Source organism: Sapajus apella, unplaced genomic scaffold, assembly GCF_009761245.1.
Source record: "Sapajus apella isolate SASKATOON/1434 unplaced genomic scaffold, GSC_monkey_1.0 scaffold49, whole genome shotgun sequence".
Taxonomy (NCBI): Eukaryota; Metazoa; Chordata; class Mammalia; order Primates; family Cebidae; genus Sapajus; species Sapajus apella.
In genome coordinates, this window is record NW_022436989.1 from 1,201,272 (window position 1) to 1,226,234 (window position 24,963).

General features: G+C 54.7%; 1 protein-coding gene across 5 annotated transcripts in view; it reads left to right on the forward strand.

Annotated features, from left to right (window-relative positions):
* Positions 1–24,047, forward strand: part of SNAP47 (synaptosome associated protein 47) — a 43,429-nt gene extending 19,382 nt beyond the window's left edge. For 2 of the 5 annotated variants that reach the window (XM_032242089.1, XM_032242090.1), the window contains 3 exons: positions 469–962; positions 7,978–8,099; positions 23,421–24,047. In XM_032242089.1, the coding sequence (XP_032097980.1) occupies positions 469–962; positions 7,978–8,099; positions 23,421–23,567 (763 nt within the window). In that variant the 3' untranslated portion in view covers positions 23,568–24,047. Of the gene's footprint in view, positions 1–468; positions 963–7,977; positions 8,100–11,450; positions 11,495–21,533; positions 21,590–23,420 lie in introns of all 5 variants that reach the window. The other 3 variants (XM_032242087.1, XM_032242088.1, XM_032242086.1) reach the window with 3 other exon arrangements.
* Positions 24,048–24,963: the final 916 nt, after the last annotated feature.

The following is a 24,963-nucleotide window of genomic DNA, read 5'->3' on the forward strand; positions in this document are numbered from 1 at the left end:
TCTGGGTCTGGCCGAGGCAGGGAAGGGGTCTGCTAGGCCGGGCTGCAGTTGTCACGTATGCCTCCTACAATATGGATGGCGCAGACATAGAACATTCCATCACTGCAGAAAGGTCTGTTAGATAGTCCCCTAGATAGTAAGTATAGGTTTTATTTTGAATCAAGACCTGATCAAGGTAGCATGGTGTGGGCAGAGTGATATTCTAGGCAGAAGGTGTGCATTTTTGCTGTCTTTCTGCTGGTTGGCTTGGCATCTGTGGATGAATGTTCTCACTGCCCTGGTCCCCAGCATTCTCTTCTCACACTGGAGACAGCAGTCCCTGTGCCTCCTGCTTCATGGAGTGCTTGTGAAAAAGTAGTATAAAATGGTAACCTGCTTTACGAAGGTTAAAACAGTTTTCAAAAAAAAAAAGTATTACTCCTTAAAAATGAACTGACCTGGTTTTCCATGTTTTGTTTGCTTTTTCAGATTGTTGACAGAACTGGAATCTCCTGCTTGGTGGCCCTTTAGCTCCAAGCTTTGGAAGACACCATCAGAAACAAAGCCCAGGGAAGGCGTCTCCGTGAAACCAAGTTGTGAACCCTTTGGGAAAGAAGGGGTGCTGATCCAAATTCCTGCCATTATTTCCCACAGAACAGAGTCTCACTTGAAGCCAGGGAGGCTCACTGTCCTCGTGTCTGGGTTGGAAATCCATGATTCCAGTTCTTTGCTCATGCACAGATTTGAAAGAGAAGATGTGGATGACATCAAGGTCCACTCACCTTACGAAATCAGCATCCGCCAGCGGTTTATTGGAAAGCCAGACGTGGCCTATCGTTTGATATCCGCCAAGATGCCAGAGGCTATCCCCATTTTAGAAGTGCAGTTCAGCAAGAAGATGGAGCTGTTAGAAGACGCCTTGGTGCTCAGAAGCACGAGAACCTCTTCCCCTGCAGAGAAGAGCCGCTCTGTCTGGCATGCAGGTTAGTGACTGACAAGGCAGTGAGCGCGTGCACAGACTTCTAAAATTACAGCCAGACTCAGCACGCCTGTGGGAAATGCCTGACAGATGCGTCACCTAGAGCAGCTGCTGGCCTCCAGCTCGCTAGAGACAGCTCGTTTGCTTATACTTAAAAACAATTCCAGACCATTTTCCTTGTGCTTGACATCTGTGAATCTGAAATCACTGAGCGTTAACCTATACACTTGGTAGGTATGTGGATTCCAAAGCAGGCCGGTGCCATGCTGTGGATACAGTTTGTCCTCACCAAAGCTCCTGTGGAACTTTGGTCCCCAGTGTGGCAGGGCTGCTAGGTGATGGGTCACGAGGGCTCTGCCCTCTACGTGGCTTGGTGCTATTCTCGTGGCAGTGAGTGAGTGCTCCCTCTGGAAAGCCTGGATGAGTTCTGGAAATGCATTAGTTCCCAAGAGTGGATTGTTGGGAGGCAGAATGTCCTTCTGGTTCTCTTTGCCTGTGTACGCTTCCCACTTGAGTGTGTCTGCCACAGCAAGAGAGCCCTCACCAGAAGCCAGGGCACGCTCTTGGACTTCCCAGCCCACAGAACTGTCAGCTGACTAAAGCGCTGTTCTTTGTAAATTACCGAGTCTCAGGTGCTCAGTTACGGCGATGCAGAACCTGCTACAACACAGAAAGGGCTTTCAGAATGGGTGCGTCGGAGCAAAAGGAAGCTCCTGCTGTTGTCTCTCTCACCTCCCCTCATTCCGATGTGGGAACCAGCACCTCAGGATTGTGACTGGCACCATCTCCACCTCCCCTGGTGGGGCTGTTCCCGTCACCCCTACTTTGCCCACTCCTGTTTCCCTGGGCATTTAATCTAGGTTTTCCCAGCCTGGCGCCCAGACATGCTATTAGGGATCTGTGTGTGAGAACAGTGCAGCGTGCTTCCATGTGTTTGTGGTGTTCTCAGGTGTGTGTGGCATGGCCACGGTGCCTTCCCACAGACTCCACTGTGGATTGTGAGTGCTCAGCTGGCCTGTCCCTGAGGCAGGGCTGAGGGGCAGACACCCTGGGTCTTGGCATGTCCGCCACGTTCGGCCCACCTCCTCCCTAGCACAGGACTGAGGCTCAGCCGCCGTTGTTCTGCCCGTCTGATGGGAGGCTGGTGGCACCTTGGTGTTAATCCTCACCTTCACCCTTTCCCTGGTTGGGAGGTGGGGCCCCTGATGCCTTGTATTTGTTTTGGCCCTGCAGGTTTTGCTCTATGGATAGCCTGTTCTGTTTTCTTCTTTTCTTGTGTGCCTTCTTCCCTCATGGATGTGCAAGACTTTCCTGCTATCCTAGGTGGTCAGGCTTTAGAGGCTGCAGCCACTTCCTCTGGATTCTCTTCCTCCCTTACCGAAATCTTTTATCTTGCCATGGCAAAATCCACTGATTTTCCCCTGCAGTTTGTCTTGGAGCCCTGATTAAGAAATCCCAAGGTCATAAAAGACTCCATTTTCTAATATTAGCATTATAGCTAATACGCATGCATGTATACATGTGATGCACACGTGTACCAGTGCATGTGTATTGTCATGTATGTGATGTGCACATCCACACTGTAATGCATGTCTGTATGTACAGCATGTAAAGCTGTGCTCTTATGGATTTTGATTGCCAGATGTCTGTTGTAAGAGGGATTTGCTGCTCTTTTGGTTTCTCTAATTTTTCTCTTAAGACAAAGATTTTAGTTCCTGCAAACTGTTTCCCTAACATGAAAATATTTTGCTTGCTATTCTAGATGGCTTCCAGTGTCAGAAAGAAATACACATAATAATAGATTGAGTCCCATGAGCTCCAGGGCTGAATACACACCTTAAAAACAAAAGGTGCACACCTTAGTTACGCAACACGTGGTTGAATCACAGAGAACCTACCACCTTCCTGTATATGCCTGAAAGTCAGGGGTTACAAAGAGAGGCATTGACTCCTATGGAGAACAGTACACGGTGTGAAACATAACGAAATCCATTGATCAAGATGAGAGGATCAAAGGTCACTGTGAGCCGCTGTCACTAAAGTGCAGGCCCAGACCCGAGTGTCCCAGTGGGAGGCAGGCTACGGAAGCATAGGAAGAGGGTCTCCACCCACATGCAGGGTGAACGGCACAGCTGCCCTACTGCACATGGCTCAGGGAGGAGGTGTGTGACATGCTGTGGAGGTGGGGACTGTCCTGCCAGGGACTGAAGTGGGGGCCCAGGTATCTGTGGCTTCAGGCAGGAAGTCTGTAACATTCTGTTGTGTTCAGGACTGCTCTCCAGGGTCCCAGTAGAGAAGCGCTGGGTGTGTTCAGTGGCCGTGCCACGTCACCATGCCGGCTGCACCGTGGTCACCAGCACTCCTGTGTTCCACAGCCTGGTGTTTGTAAGTGGGCTCCTGCAACCTGTGCTGTTTGAGGTCAGAGGGGAATCATGGCCTTTTCTGGGGGCCTCAGTGTGCATTCAGGATTCAGGACTGATAGCATCATCCTCCCTGCTTGCCTAGGAGGGCCCCCTTAATTTAGGTCACCCAAGTGTGGGCTGTAGCCACGGTGAGCACCATGTGTTCACTTGTAGCGCTGCACCCAGCCCCTGCTATTTTGAGTACCTAGGCAGCCATCTTGCCACGTGGCACACGCAGCACACAGGGAGCCCCAGGGGACTGCTGCGTGTGTGGGATGGACTGTGCCTCCTGTGAGGGACTCTTGCTCACTTTCGCCCCCATGGGCAGCCTGGCCTGTCCAGGTAGGTACTGGGCAGCTGCGCCTCCGAGGGTGTTTGTGGAGAGGCTCCGTGCAGGGCTCTGAGCCTGCGGTGCCCTGCCTGGTGCTGTGTTAACAAGAAGGCAGCACCCCGTTTGCTGGGAGCTCAGTAGTGTGTGGGGCACCCACAGCTGTCAAGCCTTGCCTCTGCTTGCTGCTTGCTGCTGTTGTCCATGTGTAGGCACGGGGACTCCGCCAGCTTCCCTATGTTTACTGCTCTCTGCTGGAAACTGCAGGCTGCCTGGAGGTGGAAACCATGACGGATGTCTCAGAAATCCCTGCCTCTGGGGCAAGCGCTGGTGTGCGTGTGGCCACAGGGTGGCAGCCTCGCGACGCTGGACGGTCGCCTGTCAGGGAGGGACACCGGTGCCGGGAGCCTTTCCAGAGACCTCTGCAGGGCTGTGTGACCAGCATACGTTTTATTTTATTCCAGACGCTCGTCCTTGCCCGATCCCGCCTCGTGCTGGAGGAGCACCCAGTATTTCACGATCACCATCCTCATATGTCCCTGGGCCCTGCGGGCTCTGACAGCCGTCAAGAGGCTGGGCCAGGGCTTGCACGGCGGCCTCCGCCTCAGATTTTCTTGCAGTCAGCCTGGGCTGTGGTTTGGGAGGAGGGCCACAGGGTGAGGTTTCCTTCCCACACATCCTACCAAGGGACATGCACAGCATTTTCTTTTTCTTTTTATTTATTTTTTTCTTTCAGAGACGGAGCCTTGCTCTGTCACTCAGGCTGGAGTGCAGTGGCGTGATCATAGCTCACTATAACTTCAACCTCTTGGGCCCAAGACATCCTCCTGCCTCGGCCTCTCGAGTAGCTGAGACTATAGGCATGTACCACCATGCCTGGCTAATTTTTTTTTCCCCAGATATGGGGTCTTGCTGTGTTGCCTAGGCTGGTCTGGAACTCCTGGGCTCAAGTGATCCTCTAGCCTCAGCCTCCCAGAGTGCTGGCATTTCAGGCGTGAGCCTCCACTCTGCTGTGCACAGTGTATTTGAAGGCTGTCTGTTCACTGAGTTTTTCTTTGTCGCTCACTGCCTGTCTTGGGGCTAAGGACTGCCTGGGCTTCCAGCTCCCTGACAGCCGTGCCTGTCCCCTTGCTTCCCTTGGCTGTGTGTCTGTCCACATGGCAGCACCAGCTGCAGGGCAGGGCAGGAGGCAGGCGCGTGGAGCGGGTATTTAGTCCAGGACGCGAGCGCCGGGTGGCTGAGGTTGTCTCTGCAGGTCGTTAGTGCCAGGCATCTTTTGAGGTAGAGGAGTTCCCACTGGAGCTGAAGCACGCAGGAGCCTGCTGTGGCACCGCAGGCCCAGGGTGGGCTGACTGGGGAGCCGAGGGGCACTGCACCAGCTGGCCTGGAGCCTGTCAGGACGCCCCCACCTGTGCACACGGGTTGGTTGGGTGGGAGATGGAGCACGCAAGCTGCTGTCTCCTCCGTTCAGCTCCTGTGCCGTCCTTACCTATGCCCCAGTTTCACGGGCCTGTGAGGCCCAGTGGAGGCCTTTCCTGGGTGATGGGTGAGTGTTGGGAAGCCAGAGCTGAGGGAAGGGGTGTGCTGGAGACAGGCAGGCTGGCCCAGGTACCCGATCCCGGCGGGTGCAGGCAGCCTCTCCTCGGCACTGCAGTGAAGATAGATAGGTGTGTCCTACACAGGGCCCACTGGCTGGGCTCTTCCTGGCTGTCGGCCTGCACCCCCGGACCAACAAGGCCTTGCCTGGGTACCACAGACGCCTCCAACTCATGACAGTCGAGTCACCCTACCCCACTTGCTGTGAACCACCTGCAAGGCTTTTGTTTAATTGCAGTCACTCATGACCCCGAGACAGAAACCATCCTTACAGAACCAAATTAAGCTTTCCTGGAAGAAATGTCAAAAAGTATGACTCAGCAGCTCCACGAAGGCTGTGGCTCTGGAGACGGTGGGATGCAGCCTCACCAGGACCCCAGCCACCGCACCCAGCAGAAACATCCATGGCTTGAGGCTTAAGCACTCTGTCCAGCTTTCTGAATGTTCAAGCAAAATTCTATTTGTTCAAATTCCAGAACGGCCTGAGTGTCTCTCCCTGTCATGTTGCTTCAGGTGCTGAAGTGAAGGCCATTTCCTAGGTGGGGAGGCCCAGGGTCTCTGCCCTTAAGAGCCTGTGTGGGCTGGGCATAGTGGCTCATGCCTGCAGCCCAGCACTTTGGGAGGCCAGTGTGAGAGGATCACTTGGGTGCAGGAGGTCAAGACCAGCCAGGGTAACATAGCAAGACCCCTGTCTCTATAAAATATAGAGCGGGTCTTGTGTGGCATGCCTGTGCTCTCAGCTACTCGGGAGGCTGAGGCCAGAGGATCACTTGAGCCAGAAGTTTATGATCAGCCTGGGTGACATGCTGTCTCTACAAGATAAATAAATATATATTTTAAAGCCCATGTTGTAGCCAGGGAATTGCAGCTCGAGAAGATGCTGAGGAAAGCACACAGCTTGGCCCGACATCCAGCAGGTCAGAGGGCACAGCACGGAGCAGGTGTGTAGTCCATCATGCAGCCAACTATAGACCAGACCAGGAGAGCCTGGGGCGGGGCGGGGCGGAGCGTGGGGGCTCTCGGAGAAAGGGGCGCTGGCAGAGTGCAGGCTGGGCAGCTGGTGCTCCTCCATTCCCATGGCCAAGGCTGTGCTGGTGCTTCGAGGTGGACGGGGGCCACCTCGTGATCTCAGGTCACCAGGGGCACGCATCCTTTGGCCTGTGCACTATGGCTCAGCATTTCAGAGAGGGGCTCCTCAGAGCAGCTTCACGTGAGGGCCCGCGGGCTCCGTTGGGGAATGCACAAATTCACAGATGTGCAGCAGTGGGCCGCAGCTCCTCAGAGAGCACCCACGTACAATATGGGTGTTGCAAACCCAGGTTGTGAAATCATTGTGCTTGGTTGCAACCAGATTCTGTTTCTGAAGAGTGGGTTATGAAAACAGCCTTCTGGGCCATCTGTCCCACAGGTGCCATCTGTGAAGAGAGCCCCTCACTTCCCACTGAGTCTCACCGACTCCCCCACTGCACCTGCACCCATCCTTTGGGCCTGGAGCTGTTCCCTCTTCAGGGCCATCCCTGTGCTGAGTCCCCTGTGGCCCTGGGCAAGGCTGGTCCTTCTCTGCCCAGCTGAGCATTATCAGGGGAGATGAGCTTGTAAGGATTGTTTGGGGGGTGATAGGCTGGCAGGGGTGGCATGTTGGAGGTGGCATCTCCCCTGTGGAGGGTGGGATTGGAAGGTGAGCTTGTAAGGATCATTTAGGAGGTGATAGGCTAGAGGGGGTGTGCCCTCTGTCCCAGCGGGAGTGCGCCTCCAGATGTCCCCCCTTTCCTTTTCTGAGGGTGTGCTCAGACACTGCCCCGGGCTGCTGCATTCATCAGGAGTGGGGAGCATGGGCTCTGCTGGCCGAGGTAGGACCCTGGGGAGGATGCTGAGGCTGCCCGCCTGCCCCATTGGGAGCTGGCACTGCAGCTGCACTCCCTGCCTGCTTCCTGGCATCCTCTTAAGTGATGGCTGCACCAGATGTGGGGGAGCTGTGTGTCCTGCAGAAGGGCAAACAAGAGACTTTAATTGCGCTCTTATCTGGGCCCTGGGGTGTCAAGGCTGCCGTTGAGGTTGCTCGGTAAATAAAGGGCAGGTGGCCTCTGCGGGAGGCACACTGGGCCACCTTCCGTGGGGTGAGACTGCCCCTGGCAGGTGGCCTGGAGCGCCCCGAGGCTTACCGCAGGGCGGAAACACCCAGGTCCTCTCTGAGCCTGACCACGGGCAGCTCTGACTCACCTCCCACCTCGGTGGCGCAGACGGTGGCTGTGCTTGGCCCCGGGCCGCGGGCCACTTCCTGTGCTCTCAGGAACCGCAGCCTTCTGGAGAGCAGCTCAGATGTCACTGCAGTTCCCCAGTCATGCATCTGACGTGCGTTTCACCAGGGCTCAATGATTCTTGTGTTTTATACTCCAGATCTTCAGTCTTTCTCAAAAAAAAAAAAAAAAAAAAAAAAAAAAAAAAACCACGTGGGGTGTAGGCCTTTTACTCTGAGAGGTAGAGAGCAGCCCCCGCATGTTTGCAGTGTTGCAGACCCTGATCCTTCAGGGCCGGGTGGCAAGGCAAGGCTTGCAGAGGCCGGGAGAGGGAGCAGTCCTGCGTGTGGTGGCGGGAGGAACACCGCCTCTAAGACCATGATCTGCCATCCAGAGCGCATGAGGGCTGTCGCACCTCTGAGAGATGTCAGTGCTGACCATCTGCTCTCCTTGCAGCATCTGGGCTGATGGGCCGCGCCCTGCACCGTGAGCCACCCGCAGGAGACCGGGAGGGCACGGCCCTGCTGCAGATGAGCCCACCAGCCCTGTCCGAGGCAGATACCCAGGAACTAACCCAGGTAAGGTGTCCCCAGTGCCACACCAGCCAGCGCTGTGTCCCGGTCCTCCCACAGGCTGCTCGCCTCGCCCTCCTGACCACAAACAAGCTGTGGGTCATCCGTGTTGGCCTCACACCCAGGAGGAGGTGCTGGCCTCCACTCAGCAGCTGCAGAGAGGGAGGAAAGGCAGTGTCCATCCCAGATCCACATGCCTCCTGGAAGGAGTACATATAGCTGCCCTGGCTACCACCTGCACCCATTGTACGTGTGCACATGTGTGTGCACACAGGTGTTTATGTTTACTGCGCATGTACATGTGCTTGGTGTGCATCATGTGCATGTACTGTACACATGTGCATTTATGTATACTGTGTATTCTATGTGTACACATGCTATGCACGTACTTGTATTAGTACACGTGTGCGCGTGTGTGTGCACGTGTGTGCTGTGCGTGTAGATGTGCTGTGTACCTTGTATGCAGTGCATGGGCATGTGTGTCTGTTGTATGTGGAGCATGCGTGTACTGTGCCTGTACGTGCATGTGTTCTCTATGTCTGTGTGTGCTGCGCATGTGTATGCACGTGTGCTCTGTATACTGTGTGTGCATGCTGGCACATGCCTGCTGTGTGTTGCGTACTCTGTGTGTGCACTGCATGCATACATGCACGGTAGGGTGAGGGCTCACTCAGCTCTCATGTGCTGAGTACTAGTTCTTAAGGAAGCTGAGCACTTTGTGCCTAGGAGGCTGGAATTTTAATGTTCAGTGTAAACACCCCTGTGTTGTCCAGGAATTGCTGGCCATTATACTGGCTTTCCTTCTGCCTTCTCAAGTAATTTTTGAAGCTGTACCCAGTCATCATATCACTCTATTTGTAAATATCTCTATATGTATTATTAAAGGATGAGGGCCATTCAGAGAGAGCCATACTGCCACTGTCACCTTAGGAAACAGGAAGTTGTCCCTCAGCATCATCCAGTCCCCAGGCAGTGCTCCACCCTGCCGAGCCCTTGCTGAAGGGTGTGTCCCTCAGGGTGTGTGGTGTCACGCAGCTCGTCTCCAGGTGCAGCTTCCGTCTTGTCTTCCCTTGCAGTTGATTCCTTGAAAAAGCGAAGCTGTCTGTTGGGCTGAGACTGTGCACTTTGGATCTTGCAGTTCTGTGTCCATGCAGGGTGTGGGCTCCCCGTCCCTGAGCCTCTGAGTCGGCAGGTGGGTCTGGGGCTCTGTCAGGCCTGGCCCTGTTTTTGGAGGGAGTGTTCTGTGGGTGGCTCTGCCCGTGGCCACCAGGAGGTGGATAAAGACGCTCTGTCTCTTACGCCTGTTTTTGAAAACCAGTTCTTACTTTATGTGTCTGTGTACGCATAAACTCCTGAGGCCAGCTTGTTTGGGGAAAAAGGTGTTCATTTTTGCTCTGGGGTAATTCAAGTGGACACAGCTTGTCACTTTTTCCTCCCAGCCTCACTTAGTCATGTCTGGTAATGGCACACACAGTGCTGCCTGGTAGGTGTAGCCAGCTCACTGTGCAGGTTCCTAGTCACCTTCAGGTACACTCATTGCCTCCAGAACGTTCTTATCCCGGGTCTCGTTTGCTCAGGGTTTTTGAGAAATCCCAATACTATAAAGACAGGCTTACCTGGTTCTTCCGCAGCCATCCTCCTGAGAGCACCTCAGGGTGCATAGCTGGGACTGGCAGAATGTGAGCACACCCCACTCCCACACCCCACAAAGGTGTCCATGGCCGAGATGCTTGCTGTGTTCCACCGTTGTGTTTAGACTGAAGTAGGAACAAAGTTTTAGGATGAAAAGTCGGAAGCTTATCTGTTGACTGTGATGGTGGCCATGTAGTTGGAGAGGCCCTCCAGTGTCCACACGTCAGGCTCTCCTGCCATGTGTGGCATGTTCTTCACCTCAAACCCGGGAGCGATGGGGAGGTGCTCAGGTGACTGTGTGAGCTGCGGGTGAGCGGGGCTCCCCAGGACTGCGTGGGAGTCATCATTAGAGACCCAGCAAGCCCAGTGACTCAGCGCCAGAAGGAGCAGCCTCCACACTCAGGACTCTGGCATCAAGGCCAGTGGCGGAGCGGGAGGAAGCAGTGACCTGAGGGATGGCTGGGGAGGGCCCAGGAAGGCCTGGCAGGCCTGAGGGGTAAGGGCAGCATGTTGGGCAGATGCGGGCCCCCTTCTTTGCAAAAGGGGCCTGGTTACAACAGGGGACCGTCTTTTTGAGGCAATACATGTGTTTCCTATTTAGAGAATTTCTAGTGCACAGTTGAAGCTCAAGCAGAAGCCAGAGTGAGTTACATTTCTGGGGAAAACAAAAATGCTCGAAACCCCCTTCATCCCTGCATTCAGCTGTGGTTTTTGTTGCAGATGCTATTAAAGCCATCACGCTGAAATGTGTCCCAGTGGTGGTGTGGGTTGCAACAGGGGGTGCTCAGGAGAGCGTGGCTGTGACCACAAAGGCCAGGCAGGGCCCAGGTGGGGATGGTGCGGCGAGCCCCGCTTTCTGCTCTGTGGGGTCCTGGCTGCTGCTCACGTGGCTGCGGAGGGCGGAGGGAGGTGAGTTTGCAGAGCCCTCGGCTTGCTTCTGTTGTCTGCTCCTCTTTGCGGCTGTGGAATCCGCTGGGGGCCACGCCATGGATGTGGGGCCTGGACATGGTACAAGTGGAGGTGGTATCTGGCAGTTCCCTGGGACACTCCAGCTCATGTGGCGTCATCTATCTTGTTCTGCTTTGGGGCTGCTGTGTCCATGTCCCTCTGTCTCCTGGGAGGAACCAGGTGGACACTCAGTGTAGACAGACACTGGGTCTGGTGGAAGAGTGGGTGGGAGCCTCACTGGTGGCCGATGGGAAAGAAGTCTGCTGTACTCCTGCCGTGGCTCCTGCCAGGAACGGACATGCCATGGCTGGTCCCTGTGGGTGCGGGTCCCAGTGGGTGCTTGGGTGATGCCTCAGCCTCCTGCCTCGTGGCATGGGGCGGCCGGTCTGCCACTGCCTCTGACATTTCCATAAACAGCAAATGCAAACACACATGGTAACAGGAAAGCCACAAGACTCGTCCTGTGCAAGTCAGAGGGTTCCCAGGAAGCAGAGCCTGGGGCCGCGACGGGCGAGTCTGAGAGTGCGGCCGGGCTGCCTCTCGTGGGGCTCACATGGGGATGTGGGCTGGCGGCTTCTGGGCATGGGGGGACCCAGGTGTTTCTGTCCTCGCGTCTTTGGCAGAAACCCTCTGCCCGCCTCTGGCATCAGTCCCACGTGGACCTGCTCTGGTGATTTGCTGAAACATTCCACAGTCATTCTGGGGCTCCCTGCTTTCTATGAAACCATCTTCAGAAGGTAACGTCCCTTTCTTTCCTTTTGTGTTTTTCTTTTTTAGGAAGTGGAGAACACATTGTATCATCCTCAGGGACCCACTTTCTGGTCTGCCTTCCCTCACTTCTCTGTCCCTGATGTCTCTAATGTAAACTTCCCTCAAGTCACCTGTGTCCTCTCCTAGTCTTGGGGCGGGAGGATGTCAGTGGTTTCCTGCAGACCTAATGAACATAAGAGAATCATATTCACAGGAGTGTCTCCCTGCCTGGACTAAGGGTCTTGATCAGTGTGTGACCACCCTGCCTTCTTTGAGCTCACTGACCATGTCAGGGGCCGACAGCCCCATGTGACGTTGGCCCCCACAGTCCCCAGGGGGGACACTGTGTGGACACCGTGATCTGTCCTGAGCATACCTGACACAAGCATTGCTCTCCTGCCTGGCCCCCGTGGGAGTGTGGAGAAGGAGCCACCCCAGCCCTGGGAGTCGGAGAGCGAGTTATAGGCAGAGGGGATGGTGGGCCTGGGCTCTGGGAGGACACTGGATGAGGCACCCACCCTCTGAGACCAGCCAGGCAGGAGTGGGCCTTGCCTGTCAGTGAGGAGGGACGGGGAGGCCAGACTGCTCCTCCACTCAGCATCTTATGCCTTCCTGCTTTTCCAGGCTATTCATGTCACGTATTCATCACAACGCAGACAGGAGGTCAATTCTGGGGAGCTACGAGGTTTTGTGATGCTGTTTTTATCTATGGCCTTGACATCAGTCAGATGGGCACTGAACTAAGCTGAATGTTTGGGGATCTGTGCCTTCACTGCGAGTTCCTGTCACTCATGCTCCTGACACCACGTCACATGCACTTTCTAAATGCTGATCCAGAAGAGCCTAGGAGTGGGGACAGGGTTCCCTATAGCCCCCGACATCCACACAGCAGGAGGCCACATCCCAGGGGCCCCTGGACCAGGCATGGGAGCCCTGCATGCACAAGGCTCGAGGGCGCCCCATAACTCAGACCTGCGGCGGCTGTGTGGAGGCAGCATCACAGGGAAACACCACACCTTCCCTTCTAGCCTGCGTGCTCTTTGGTAATGGGCTCATGCTGGTGAGCACCTGCTCGCCCGCCTCTGTGCGCTTTGCCCACCCCTACGCCCCGCACCCTCTGCTGTTGCTGGTGAGCCTCTCCTGTACCCACACCTCCAAGCCCTCATTGCACTGGGCATGACTGTGGAGGACTCAGGATGCTGGGCTGAGCAGGGCCCGTGGCTTCAGAGTGATGGGGACAGGAGGCCGTGCCAGGCACTGCCCTAGGGGTCCTGATGCTCAGTGCTCACACCAGCTGCTCTCAGTTACCCAGGGGGTACCTGGGAAACTGCCATTGCAAGGCGCCTGGCGGGAGAGAGTGCGGGACCTGTGCTGAGGGGTGAAGGCCAGTGCCTGCTGAACCCTCCCAAGGCCACTCCCAGGCTGCGCCGGCTGAGTGGTTGAGCAGAGATGGAGTGCTGAGTGGGTCTTGAAGCTTGGAGGACTTGCCCCACCCCAAGCCTTTGCTGTCCTCCTAGTTGTTGCGGTAATGAAGGCTGTGTGCCGGGCAAGTGCTGGGTGTCACAGAGGCCTTGGCTGTGGAAGGCAGTGGGGAGTTTCTCTTCGTTCCATTTTTAAAAATTATGGTGAAATATATAAAACACAAATTTTGCCATTTTAACCTTTTTTTTTTTTTTTTTTTTTTTTGAGACGGAGTTTCACTCATGTTACCCAGGCTGGAGTGCAATGGCCCGATCTCGGCTCACCACAACCTCCACCTCCTGGGTTCAGGCAATTCTCCTGCCTCAGCCTCCTGAGTAGCTGGGATTACAGGCACGCACCACCATGCCCAGCTAATTTTTTGTATTTTTTTTAGTAGAGACGGGGTTTCACCGTGCTGACCAGGATGGTCTCGATCTCTTGACCTCGTGATCCACCCGCCTCGGCCTCCCAAAGTGCTGGGATTACAGGCTTGAGCCACCGCGCCCGGCCATTTTAACCATTTTTAATATATGATTCAGTGGTTAATGAAATTCACCCCCCCCATCCCACACAGAAACCGTTTCTGTGAGACTCGAACCATGTTTCTGCCCCAGACCCTGCCACCACTCTGCGTCTGTCTCTGCCAGCCTGCCACACTGGGTTCCTTACGGCAGGGGAGCCACACAGCACTTGTCCTTTTGTGCCTGCTCATTTCGTCGGCATGTGGTTTTCAGTGCGCTGGCTGACCATCTCCACTGCGGGCGGACGCGCGGCTGTTTCCTCCTTTGAGCCGTGTGGAGAATGCTGCTTAAGCGTTCACATGTGAGCATCTGTTTGAGGCCCTGCTCTCAAGTCTTTGGGGTACACAGTGGTTCCCCCATATTATCAAGGGAAATGCTGCAAGACCCGCAGGTCATAAAGCTTTACCCCTGCGTTCTGTGGTTTTGGTTTCCTTTTAGGTGTGAGCCCATTCCGAGTTAGTGCCTGTGTGGAGTGAGGTGAGGACCCAGCTTTATTCTGTGTGTGCAGATCCGGTTTTCCCAATACCATTTGGTAAACCAGCCATTCTTTCCCCACTGAATGGTCTTGACACCCTTGTTGAAAATCCCATCAGCCATAGATAGATTTTATTTCTGATTTCTCACTTAATTCCATTCTGTGGTCTAACGTCACTGTTTTGATTACTGTAGCTTTGTAGTAAGGTTTTTTTGTATTTTTTATTTTGAGACAGGATATCACTCTTGTCTCCTAGGCTGGAGTGCAGTGGCATGAGTTGGGTTCACTGCAACCTCTGCCTGCCGGGCTCAAGTGATCCTCCCACCTCAGCCTCCCAACTAGTTAGGACTATAGGTGTGCATCACCACATCCAGCTAATTTTTTTTAAGACGTGGAGTCTCTCTGTGTTGCTCAGTCTGGTCTTGAACTCCTGGGCTCAAGTGACCTTCTCTCCTCAGCTTCCCAGAGTGCTGAGATTACAGGCATGAGCCACTGTCCCTGGCCAAAAAAAGGTTTTAAAAGTAAAATAAAGCCGGGCGCGGTGGCTCACGCCTGTAATCCCAGCACTTGGGAGGCCGAGGCGGGTGGATCACGAGGTCAAGAGATCGAGACCATCCTGGTCAACATGGTGAAACCCCGTCTCTACTAAAAATACAAAAAATCAGCTGGGCATGGTGGCGCGTGCCTGTAATCCTAGCTACTCAGGAGGCTGAGGCAGGAGAATTGCCTGAACCCAGGAGGCGGAGGTTGCGGTGAGCCGAGATCGCGCCATTGCACTCCAGCCTGGGTAACAAGAGTGAAACTCCGTCTCAAAAAAAAAAAAAAAAAAAAAAAAAAGTAAAATAAGTTAAAAAGAGAAAACAGCATATAGGATGAAGATATGAAGAAAAATTATTCCGGCACAGCTGTATAATATTTGTGTTTTAAGCTAAATTTTTTTTTTAAATAGTTTAATGTATTTTAATAGCAAACTTACAGGAACAGCACAGAAGACAGGCAACATTAAAACATGTACTTGCATGTAGGACAGCTCAGTTAGAAAAGTATAGTGAATGGATGGAATCTACTGTATGATAAAAATGCTACAAACACCATTTAGTTGCCGTCAATAAGAAATTTACTTGTTTTAAAAAAATCCAAATGCTGGCATTGTCCAAAAAAATTTAACAGGTTTATTTATAATTATTATAAAGTTGAACCGCTGAAACTTGTTCACTGAAACATTTAACCTGCATTAATGCTTTGTGTCTCCGCATTTATATTAAAAATTCACACACAAATGTAAATGGAAAAACTGCCAATACCTGATTTCTGTCCCCTATTTTTCCACTCGCAATCATATACTTAGGTACCTTTTGACCCCATGGAAAAAAAATTATCTAACATTCAGAACTACCAGTAACAGGAAGAAGAGATTTTTTTTTTTTTTTTTTGAGAATGAAGTGTTTCCCATCATAGTGGATTCTTAAGCACGCTCTCCACGTATGCAGCGTGCTAGCTGGATGTCTTTTGGCGTAATTGTTACACATTTGGCGTGGATAGCACAAAGGTTGGTGTCTTCAAAAAGGCCAACCAGATAGGCCTCACTTGCCTCCTGCAAAGCACCGATAGCCGCGCTCTGGAAGCGCAGATCTGTTTTAAAGCCCTGAGCAATTTCTCGCACCAGACGCTGGAAGGGAAGTTTGCGAATCAGGAGTTCAGTGGGCTTCTGATAACGTCTAATCTCACGGAATGCCACAGTACCAGGCCTGTAACGGTGAGGCTTCTTCACCCCTCCAGTAGAGGGCGCACTCTTGCGAGCGGCTTTTGTAGCCCGTTGCTTCCTGGGTGCTTTACCACCGTAGATTTGCGGGCAGTCTGCTTTGTATGAGCCATGGTATAGAGACCTCCTTACTTACCCCCCTTCTCCTTCGGCTGGAGCTCGGTGAGCGAGAGGCGGCGCTGGCATTGGAGAGCGACGGCCAAGCTAAGTTTTATTACAGAACAATGTTAAAAACAATTGTAAAGTTTGTAATGTGCAAAAGTTACAGGAAGCTGAGGCTCAGCTATTACTAAAGAAAGATTTTGTAACTTAAATGCAGTGGAGCCTCAGTGCGCGGTGTTGATGAAGTTCACAACAATGTTCAGTCAGGCCTGGGCTTTCACCCTCACTTGCTATGCACCCAGGCAGCGTCCAGGCCTGCCAGCCCGCTCATGGGACGTGCCCTACGCCGTGTGACGTTTCCTGTCCTTATGGTGCATGTTCACCGCACCTTCCCCACGTTGAGATGCGCAGGTGCCTGCCGTGGTGCTCCAGCTGCCTGTGCACCTCGGTGCCACGGCGTGCCGTGCAGGCCTGCAGCCAGACACCGCAGGCCCTGCCCCCTCAGTGTGTGTGCCTTGCTCTAGCGTTGCCCCACGACGAGACCCCGAGCCACGGTTCCTCGGGATGCATCCACGCCATTAGGCAGCCATGACAATTTTAGTGTATTGTGCTTTTGTTTTCATCATCTCTGAGAATTTACTTATTTCCCTTCCTTCACCTGTTGGTCGTTTGATTTGTGAATGCGTCAGTTTGCCGTGTTGCCACCTTCTGTCTGCTGTGGTCGGAGGAGGCACCTGCTGTGGGTCCGTGTCTCTATGCTTGTTGAGGGCTGCCCCCGGCCTGTGTCCCATGGAGGCAGCTGGTGCAGAGGAGAACCGGCTCCTGTGGTTGTGAGGGGAGCACTCTGCACAGGTCTCCTAGCCATGGGTTTATAGCACTGTGCAGGCTGCCTCTTTCTGTGTGGATCCTCTGCTTAGCTGTTCTGTTTGTTTTGACATGTTTGCTAGCCTTTAAATGTGGTCAGCAGGTATTACGCAGTCTTGGTTCAGGCTGGGAAGTGGTTTGCGCAGCTGTTGAAGGATGAAAGAGCCATGCAGGGTCAGGTTCACCGGGCCAGGCGTCACCCCTGGGAGAGGGTGGCTGCAGAGTGTCCCTGGATGGCAGGGTCAGCACCGTGGCTGCTTCTGAGCTGTGTGTCACAGCCCTGAGTGTTGGACCCAGTTCCTGTGCCCTCTGTGGGCAGTGGCGTCCCGCCTCGAGGTACAGGTGAGAGGCAAGGGGCTTGGGGTCGCAACGTACAGGGCAGTGTGTGGGTGCCTGGCAGGTTGCGAGCAGACTTACTGGCCACAGCCCTGTCTGTGTTGGTTCAGGCTGGGAAGTGGGTTTTGTGGGCCAGTGGCTGTCCCCTTGGAAGAGCCACGTTTTAATGCATTTTCAGTTCGTTTACTGTTTTGAGGGTACCACTCAGGTTCTTCCACGTGTGAGATGCACCTTTATGGTACCCAGTCCACAGCACTGAATGCTTCGTTTGGTGAGGGCTCATCGCTCGTCAAGCACTCGGCTCTCTTCATGGGAATCTCTGTCCGTAGTCTGGGAGCAGGGAGTGCTCTTGGGCAGGACAGGCCAGGCCCGGCTCCCTGCTCTGTGCGGCGTTTCCTGTGCACGCCTGGAGTGAGCGCAGCTGGCCCAGCCGACTCAAAGTCCCCTCTGAGTAGCGAGGCTGGCCGCCCTGCTCACTGCCTCGACCCACCGCCGTGGGGGCGTCCTGAGGAGGGGCCTGTGCCTGCCCCCTGCTAGTGCAGAGACCACCATGGCTTCCAGGAATGCAGCAGAGGGGACTCGGTGGGCCGCAGGGTGGTCTTCGAGTGCCGAGTGTGACAGATCGCAGCGGAGAGTGTTCTTTATGGCCTCCAGGGCTTGGCTGCGGTGAGAGCCAATTTTCCCCCTTTATGTTCTCTGCAGCATATTAATGGCCCCAACTGGTAGAACTATTTTGAGTTGTAGACAGCTTGATTTATCCCAGCTCTGTTCTTAAATGGTTGCTAATTTCTCACTGCAAGAAAATTCACAGTTCCTCAGTGAGTCAGCTTAATGACACGCCAGGGCAGTGCAGCTAACGGCAGACCCCTCTTGGTGCTTGCCTTGGTACAGTGATGGGCCGCACTCCAGCGCTGTGAGGTGAGCCAGAGCAGACACATCTCGTGGGACCTGAAAGCCGGTGCCCCGCGGAGTTTGGAGGCTCAAGGTCCCGTGTGCCTCCGGAGCACCGTCTTCCTGGGCTGCTGGTGGCAGCAAAAGCACAAGCCCCGGACACCTTGAGGCCCTGGCGCTCAGCCTTGCCCTGACAGTGTGTGCATGGGCACAGCTGCCTGGTAGGTGGGCCCACCCCACTTCATTAGGCTATTTTTCCATATTTATTTTTTTGTCTCTAGAAACAAAATGGAGATGGTGAGAAGGCTAAACACTCTTGTCTTCACTCTGCCGGGCTTCTGGCCTCTGTCGCTGTCAGCCCAGCAGTGTTGGTGATGCTTTGCCCCGAGTCTGCGGGAGCTTCATGGCGACAGACACTTTCTTAACAGGGCACCAAACAGAAGCTTTTCTTCCAAAACAGCCTTTGCCCAGGGCACAAGAGAGGCGGCCAGGCCTGCAGCACCCAGGGCCGCCTCCCCACGGGCATGTGGGAGGAGAGTGGCTTTGGTGCTATCCTGGGGACCACGGCCGTAAGCTGGCAGTGTTGGCCCTGCTCAGTTGCGTTTCTTTGTTCAGGCTGTGCCTCCTGCTGCCTGCCTGAGTCACCTAGAGATGCTCCCCTTCCTGGCTCCGATGCCCTTGGTGGGTCCCACACCTGCTCAGGACCCCGGAGTCCAGGGGTGGGTCTGGCCAGGCATCCACCGGGGCTCTGAGCCAAAGCTTTTCCCAGAAACACTTCTCTCAGGCCTGGTTTGCAGGCGTGCCCCAGGGCTGGCCTGGATTGTTCTCCTTCAAGCACTCCCTGCTCTATTTCTTTGAAGTTTATAAAAGCTTGTTTCCCCCAAAACCAAAAGCACTTTTTTTCCTTGAGACAGAGTCTTGCTCTTGCCAGGCGCCAGGCTGGAGTGTAGTGGTGTGATCTCAGCTCACTGCAACCTCCGCCTCCCTGGTTCAGGCAATTTTCCTACCTCAGCCTCCCGAGTAGCTGGAACTACAGGCATGTGCCACCATGCCCAGCTAATTTTTGTATTTTAGTAGAGACAGGGTTTCACCATGTTGGCCAGGATGGTGTCGATCTCTTGACCTCATGATCCACCCTCCTCGGCCTCCCAAAGTGTTGGGATTACAGGCGTGAGCCACCGCGCTTGGCCCAAAGCACTTTTAATCAGGTAGTTTCTGTGGAGGTAGAACTTGCTGGAAGGAAGGCCAGTTCCTGGGTTTCTTTACTCATGTAGCAGGGACTTGGGAACTCTGATTTGCACCCGGCCTCTGACTCAGAGCCCACGAGGGTTCCTGCACGAGGCCACTGGCTGCCCCGGAGCTGACAGCATCCTGCATAATGGCTAGATGGCTTGTCACCCCAGGCCACAGAGGAACAACTGTTTCTAAGGTTTGGCCAGACTTCACGTTCTCCATTCTTTCCATCCCCGTGATGTGGAATGCACACGATGCCATGTAATTACTTCAGTCCCTTCTTAAAGGAGAAAGAATCTGGACCCGCACTCCAGGACACTCGCAGTTTGAGGGTTCGCTCAGGAATGTTCTTTGTCTGCAGACCCAGCAGCTGCACAGATCGCTCCTGTGTTTTTGCACTATTAATTAGCTTCAAGTGCAATTTTGGCAGGCAAGCCAAGTGTCTCAACAGGCTGTTTGCAATGAGTTCTCTTTTAAGGCCTTCAGTGTAGTGAGAAATTTTCAAATCAAAAAGTACAGCAGGAGCCAGCCTTTATTTTGTCTGTGTATACAATAAAATACTCCACTTCTGTAGGCAGATCAGCTGGTCTCGGTCACAAATCAATTACCTGTGCATATTATTACTGTGCTTATTAGGCAAAAACCCAAACTGTAGAAATTTCTGCTATTCCCAGTGCTTCTTTATACACTAGAAAAAGGTATGAATTTGTTGTCTTTAAAAAAAAAAAAAAGTTATTTTATTTTCTTTTTTATATTTTGGGGAGATGTCATAGACAATTTTTTTTTTTTTTTGAGATGGAGTCTCGCTATTGCCCAGGCTGGTGTGCAGTGGCGCGATCTGGCGCACTGCAACCTCCACCTCCCAGGTTTAAGCGATTCTCCTGCCTCAGCCTCCCAAGTAGCTGGGACTATAGGTGCCTGCCACCATGCCTAGCTAATTTTTTGTATTTTAGTAGAGATGGGGTTTCACTGTGTTGCCTAGGCTGGTCACGAACTCCTGAGCTCAGGCAGTCCGCCCGCCTCAGCCTCCCAAAGTGCTGGGATTACAGGCGTGAGCCACCGCGCTCGGCCGACAATATTTTTAAGTTGAGAATAATTGTACGTACTCACGGGTTACGTAGTGAGTGATCACATCACACCAGGGTCACTAGCACAGCCAGCATCTTGGGCATGTGCCACTCAGCCTTGCAGGGAAGGTGGTGGCCAGCAGTGCCGGGCTGTTGGGGTGTGTGTGGAGGTGGCCCTGGGGGACAGGCGCCGTGTGGGGAAGGTAGTGACAGCAGTGCGGGGCTGGTGCGGTCTGTCGGAGGTGGCCCTAGGTGGACAGGCTTCATGTCGCACTGTGGTCCTGGTCTCCGTGTGGCTCCTGATCCCTGAGTTGTTGCTCGTCTCTGCTGGGCCTTGCTGTGGGTATAACCTTCATGGCGGCTTGCTAGGACTGTGTATAAAAGAAGAGTATGATGTATGTTTAATAATTATTGGCACTGATGCATGCCAAATGGTGCTCTGTGTCTGTTGGCTTCAGTACAGTATTTTATTTTCCGTATCATTTTTGCCTTTGAACATCTGGGTTGGAGTTAGCAGATTAACACGGCTTATTCAGCTGCCCTTAGTGTCATCCTGCTGAAGACACTCCAGAGTGAGAGTCAGAGCAGGTTCTGGCCCAGCCTCCCTTGGATGTCCCAGGGCCCTGCCACCACCTTTAAGGTCTGTGGGACTTCTGGCAGTGATGTGGGATGTGGCCTGGGTCATGCCCCGCAGCATCTCTCTATATGCAGTGAGTGTATTCTCAGGACTGGGGCAGGCCGCCCTGACTGTGAAACAGAGTTAGAGGTAAAATGTGCCACGTTCCTAGAACAGTGTCAGGTGACATTGCATGGCCAGTAACTCAGCTTTCATTCAGGAAAGCGACGAGATGGTAAAAACAGAAAACAAACTTGTGTGTGTACTTTAATCCCAAATGTGAGTTACTTGCAAGAGTGTATGGCCATAGCAACGGCGAGAGAGCCAGAGGGGGGTGTGCTTGTGTCGCTCATGGTACCAGCCTAATTAATAGTGGTCCGGATTATGGACAGATTTTGTTTTCTTCCTTCTCTCTTGTTTCCTGGTTTTCTGCATGCACAGTTGTTAACAGAAAAGACAAATAGTGGTGTCTCCTGATAGCAGTCCACGCCATGGTCGTGGAGAGGGCCGGGCTGACACGGGGTCTGGTGGGAGGCATTGGAGCTGTGGGTCCTGGCAAGGGCTTGGGCCATCTCCCCAAGTGTCAGCTCACAGGAGCCCTCTGGCCCTGAAGGACATTTAAATTCTAAACACGCTGAAGTCACATTTTAGTATGGTTGATGAGGGACATAGGCACTGAGAGCAGAGCCTGAGCGGACCCATATCCCGGGCTTCCGGGAGGCCGCCTCCCGGGACGTGGGCGCTGGGACAGCGTGAGCGCGCAGCCCGGCCCTCCCTTCCAGGGGCCACGCCTGCCGCTTCCAGCAGTGCCTCAGGATCATGCTGAGAGCAGGGGCAGGTGGGACGGGAGCGGGTCAGCAGAGCCGGCAAGGGGTGGGCTGAGCTTTCTTCCCTCTCACAGCACAGCTTGGGTGTGGGCCATGTGAGATCATGGGCCAGGCGGTGGAAAAGACCTCCCGTGTGAGGTCATCTGCCCGTCCTCTTGGAGCCACTGACCCCACCGTATACTTTCCAGAGCCCCATCCAGCAATCTCAGTCATGACTCAACAGATGAGTTTCCGCCAGCTCCCGAGGGTGCAGAAGGCCTGCTGTCTGCGACTGCGGCTCCAGTCAGGCACTTCTCCATCTGTCTCATGACAAAGATCTCAGCAGGAAGGCTGCACTGGGAAAGGGACATGTGGCTCATTTCACCTCTGCCATGTGCCCGTGAGTGACCTCAGCCCCTCACTCCCTGTGGCGTCTGCAGAGGGGCTGGGTACCCGGCCGGGGAAAGGCTCCTTCTGTAGCGCAGCAGCTACCCTGGCTGGGCCCTTTCTGGTTTTCACAGCTTGTTTGCATTTGTGATCTCATGTGAGCCGCACCGTTCTGTGGAGGGAGCTGGATCTGACCGGCTGGGCCTCTGTGCTGGCCGCCTCCATACTGTTTCTCATGGGTCAGACAAAGGCCGGACTGTGGGCGGGGCATTGCTTGTGACCCTGAATCCTGAGCTGCATGTGTCCCAACGCCGGCCACCCCAGCCCGCAGGACACTGAGCCTCCTGCCATGTCACTGGGTGGAGCGTGGGGAGGCGGCTCCCCCAGGGCTCAGGTGCACTGTTCCTAGAGACATCCAGAGGAACCGTAGGGGCCCCCTCAAGATCACCACCCCCCCAGACCCTGGGTGGTCACTCCCGTCCAACTCATGGGGACACAGTGCACTGAGGGTTCCTTCTCCTGACCTAAGCAGTGATCCAGAACTTTCCCTAAAAGAGGACATGGACATTTATTGCAAGTGGTGGGTCACTCACGTTTCCTTTCCAGTGTATTCTTGTCCATGGTCAAGTGGGCGTATGAGGTTTCTAGACCTAGGCTGAGTGCGTAGAGCAGTGCTTCACAGTGTGGTTCGCCTTCCTAGATTCCTCACAGAACACAGCCGGCCAGGCCACGGCACAGCACCAGCTCAGTCCTCAGCCTGTCGCCCTCGCTGCAGCCAGTGGACGTAGCTCTGTGCTGGCATTCCTGGGGCAGTCCAGCTTTCCCCATCCACACCTGCCTGGCCCTGGGTGACTCCAGCTTCTGCACCTGCTGGGCCGGGGTCCGTCTCCCACACCCCCACAGTGCTGGCCACCCTCCACCGTGTGGAGAGTTTTGTTCTGTCATGTGCATTGTGCACGAAACATCCCACACCTAGAGACAAGAGAAGGGGTTTGTGTTTCTTTTTAATCCTGCTTTCCCACTTCAGTCTGCAGTTAGGGACCCGCATGCAGATAGGTCATGAGCACAGTGGCCAGGCAAGAGCTGGAGTTCAGATCTGCGCTGCCTGCCTGGGTCCCCGGCTGCCCTGCTATGGGCTGGAATTCCACACCCACCTGCAACACTCCCACATGGTCAGCCAAACAGAGCAGTCTGCAGCCTGGGGGCAGCAGGCCAGGGTGTGGCCGCAGCACCAGGAGGGAGGTGGGGGCAGGCAGCTGGCAGGAGGTGGGGCGCGCACCTCATCTCACCAGGCCTGTGCTGGCAGGAGCAGAGCTGTGCCCTGACCTGGTGCTGGGCTGTGGGCTCTCTCTCACTGGCTCACGGATGACCTCACCCAGGTGATCACCCAAAGCTTCTTGGGGAGGAGACGGGGATATGTCTGTGCCGGGGTTTGAGGAGAAGTGGCCTCTGCTGTGACCTTGTGCTTCTCCCCAGATCCTGAGGAGGATGAAGGGGCTGGCCCTGGAGGCCGAGAGCGAGCTGGAGAGACAGGATGAAGCCCTGGATGGTGTCGCAGCAGCTGTGGACAGGGCAACCTTAACCATCGACAAGCACAACAGGCGGATGAAGAGGCTGACCTAGGGGCAGATGTCCCCCTGAGATGACGGGCTGGGAGGTGGTGCCAGGGCTGCAGAGGCCTGTGGCCTTCCTCTGGATGGGGCTGCTGCCATGGGGCCGCCTCTGCACCAGGGGCCTCCCCAGGTGTGCGCCATGCCTGTCCCCCACGCGCTTCTCCCTGTTGGCGGGCAGGACCCGGTTGCACGGTTCTGCAGATGGTGCAGGAGAGTGGACATGGCAGGGCCCCAGGGACACCGGGCACAGGCCTGGAAGAGGCCAGCGCACCGCCCTTTTCACCTTAGCTCCCTTCCGTGGACAGACTGGCCTTCCTAGCTGTACTATGACTTTGTGAGTGAAGTTAGAGCCAGCTCACCTGAGGGCATCCTGTAACACCCAACTGTTCTTTTATCATCTCGGTTTTAGCCAGAAGTGAAAATAGCATGACTGCACCTTTCGGCCCCATTTCTATCCAGAAATAAAGCGAAATGCTGGCTTTGGAGTGGTTTTTGAAGGTGGGCGTTGGTGTTTCCATCTGGTGCCTTGTGTCTGGTCAGCGGCCATTCCCTCGGGGGTCCAGGGGGAGGTGGGCATGGCCTCTGGCGAGACTGCACGTCACATTGCGGGCAGTGCCCTTTTGCCATGCTGCTTCCAGATGCCCCATGCAGGGCTCCAAGGAAGGGTGCAGGCACATGGGAGGCGAGGCCCAAGACCGCACCACGGCCCCAGCCAGCAGGGCGTCCACGCTGGTGTACCCAGTGCCCAGTGGTGCTGCTGCCTTTCCGGGGCTGCTCAGTGAGCCTCGCATGTGGGGGCCTCGAAGCTCTGTAGCCAGAAGCCCCACATCGAGGTGTGCTCCCTCCAAGGGCTCTGGGGCGGACACTCCAGCTCCTGGTGGCTCAGGTGCCTTAGGCACATGACCACACACTCCAGTCTCTGCTCCATCCTCTCGTGGCCGCTCCCCATCTGTGCATCTCAGATGCCCCTCCCCTTTCTCTTAGAGGGTGCCTGCCACAGGCCCAGGGCCCACGCTAGTCCAGGATGGCCTGGTCTTGATGTCACTCACTGAGGGTGTCTGCCCAGACCCCAGTTCCACAGGAGGTCCTGCTCCCGGGCTCCAGCAGGACTAGGGGCCACGGTGGACGCCAGAGCCTGTGCAGGTGCCTGGCAGGAAAACTGGGAAGCAGCCTCTCTAGAAAGCCACGGTCCCAGGAGCTCTGATGCTCTTTTGTGCTTGATTTGGAAATTGTTTTCTACTCTCCTTTTCCTATTGATTTATATTTAGCAGCCTGCAGAAGGGACCTTGCACCCTCTCCCCTGGGGTCCTTACACTAAGACCACGGTGAGTGAGTGCTTTCAGCCTGTCTGGGCACCCCAAGGAGGCCAGCGTTGGCCCCCAAGCCCGCCACAAGGCACGTGGACA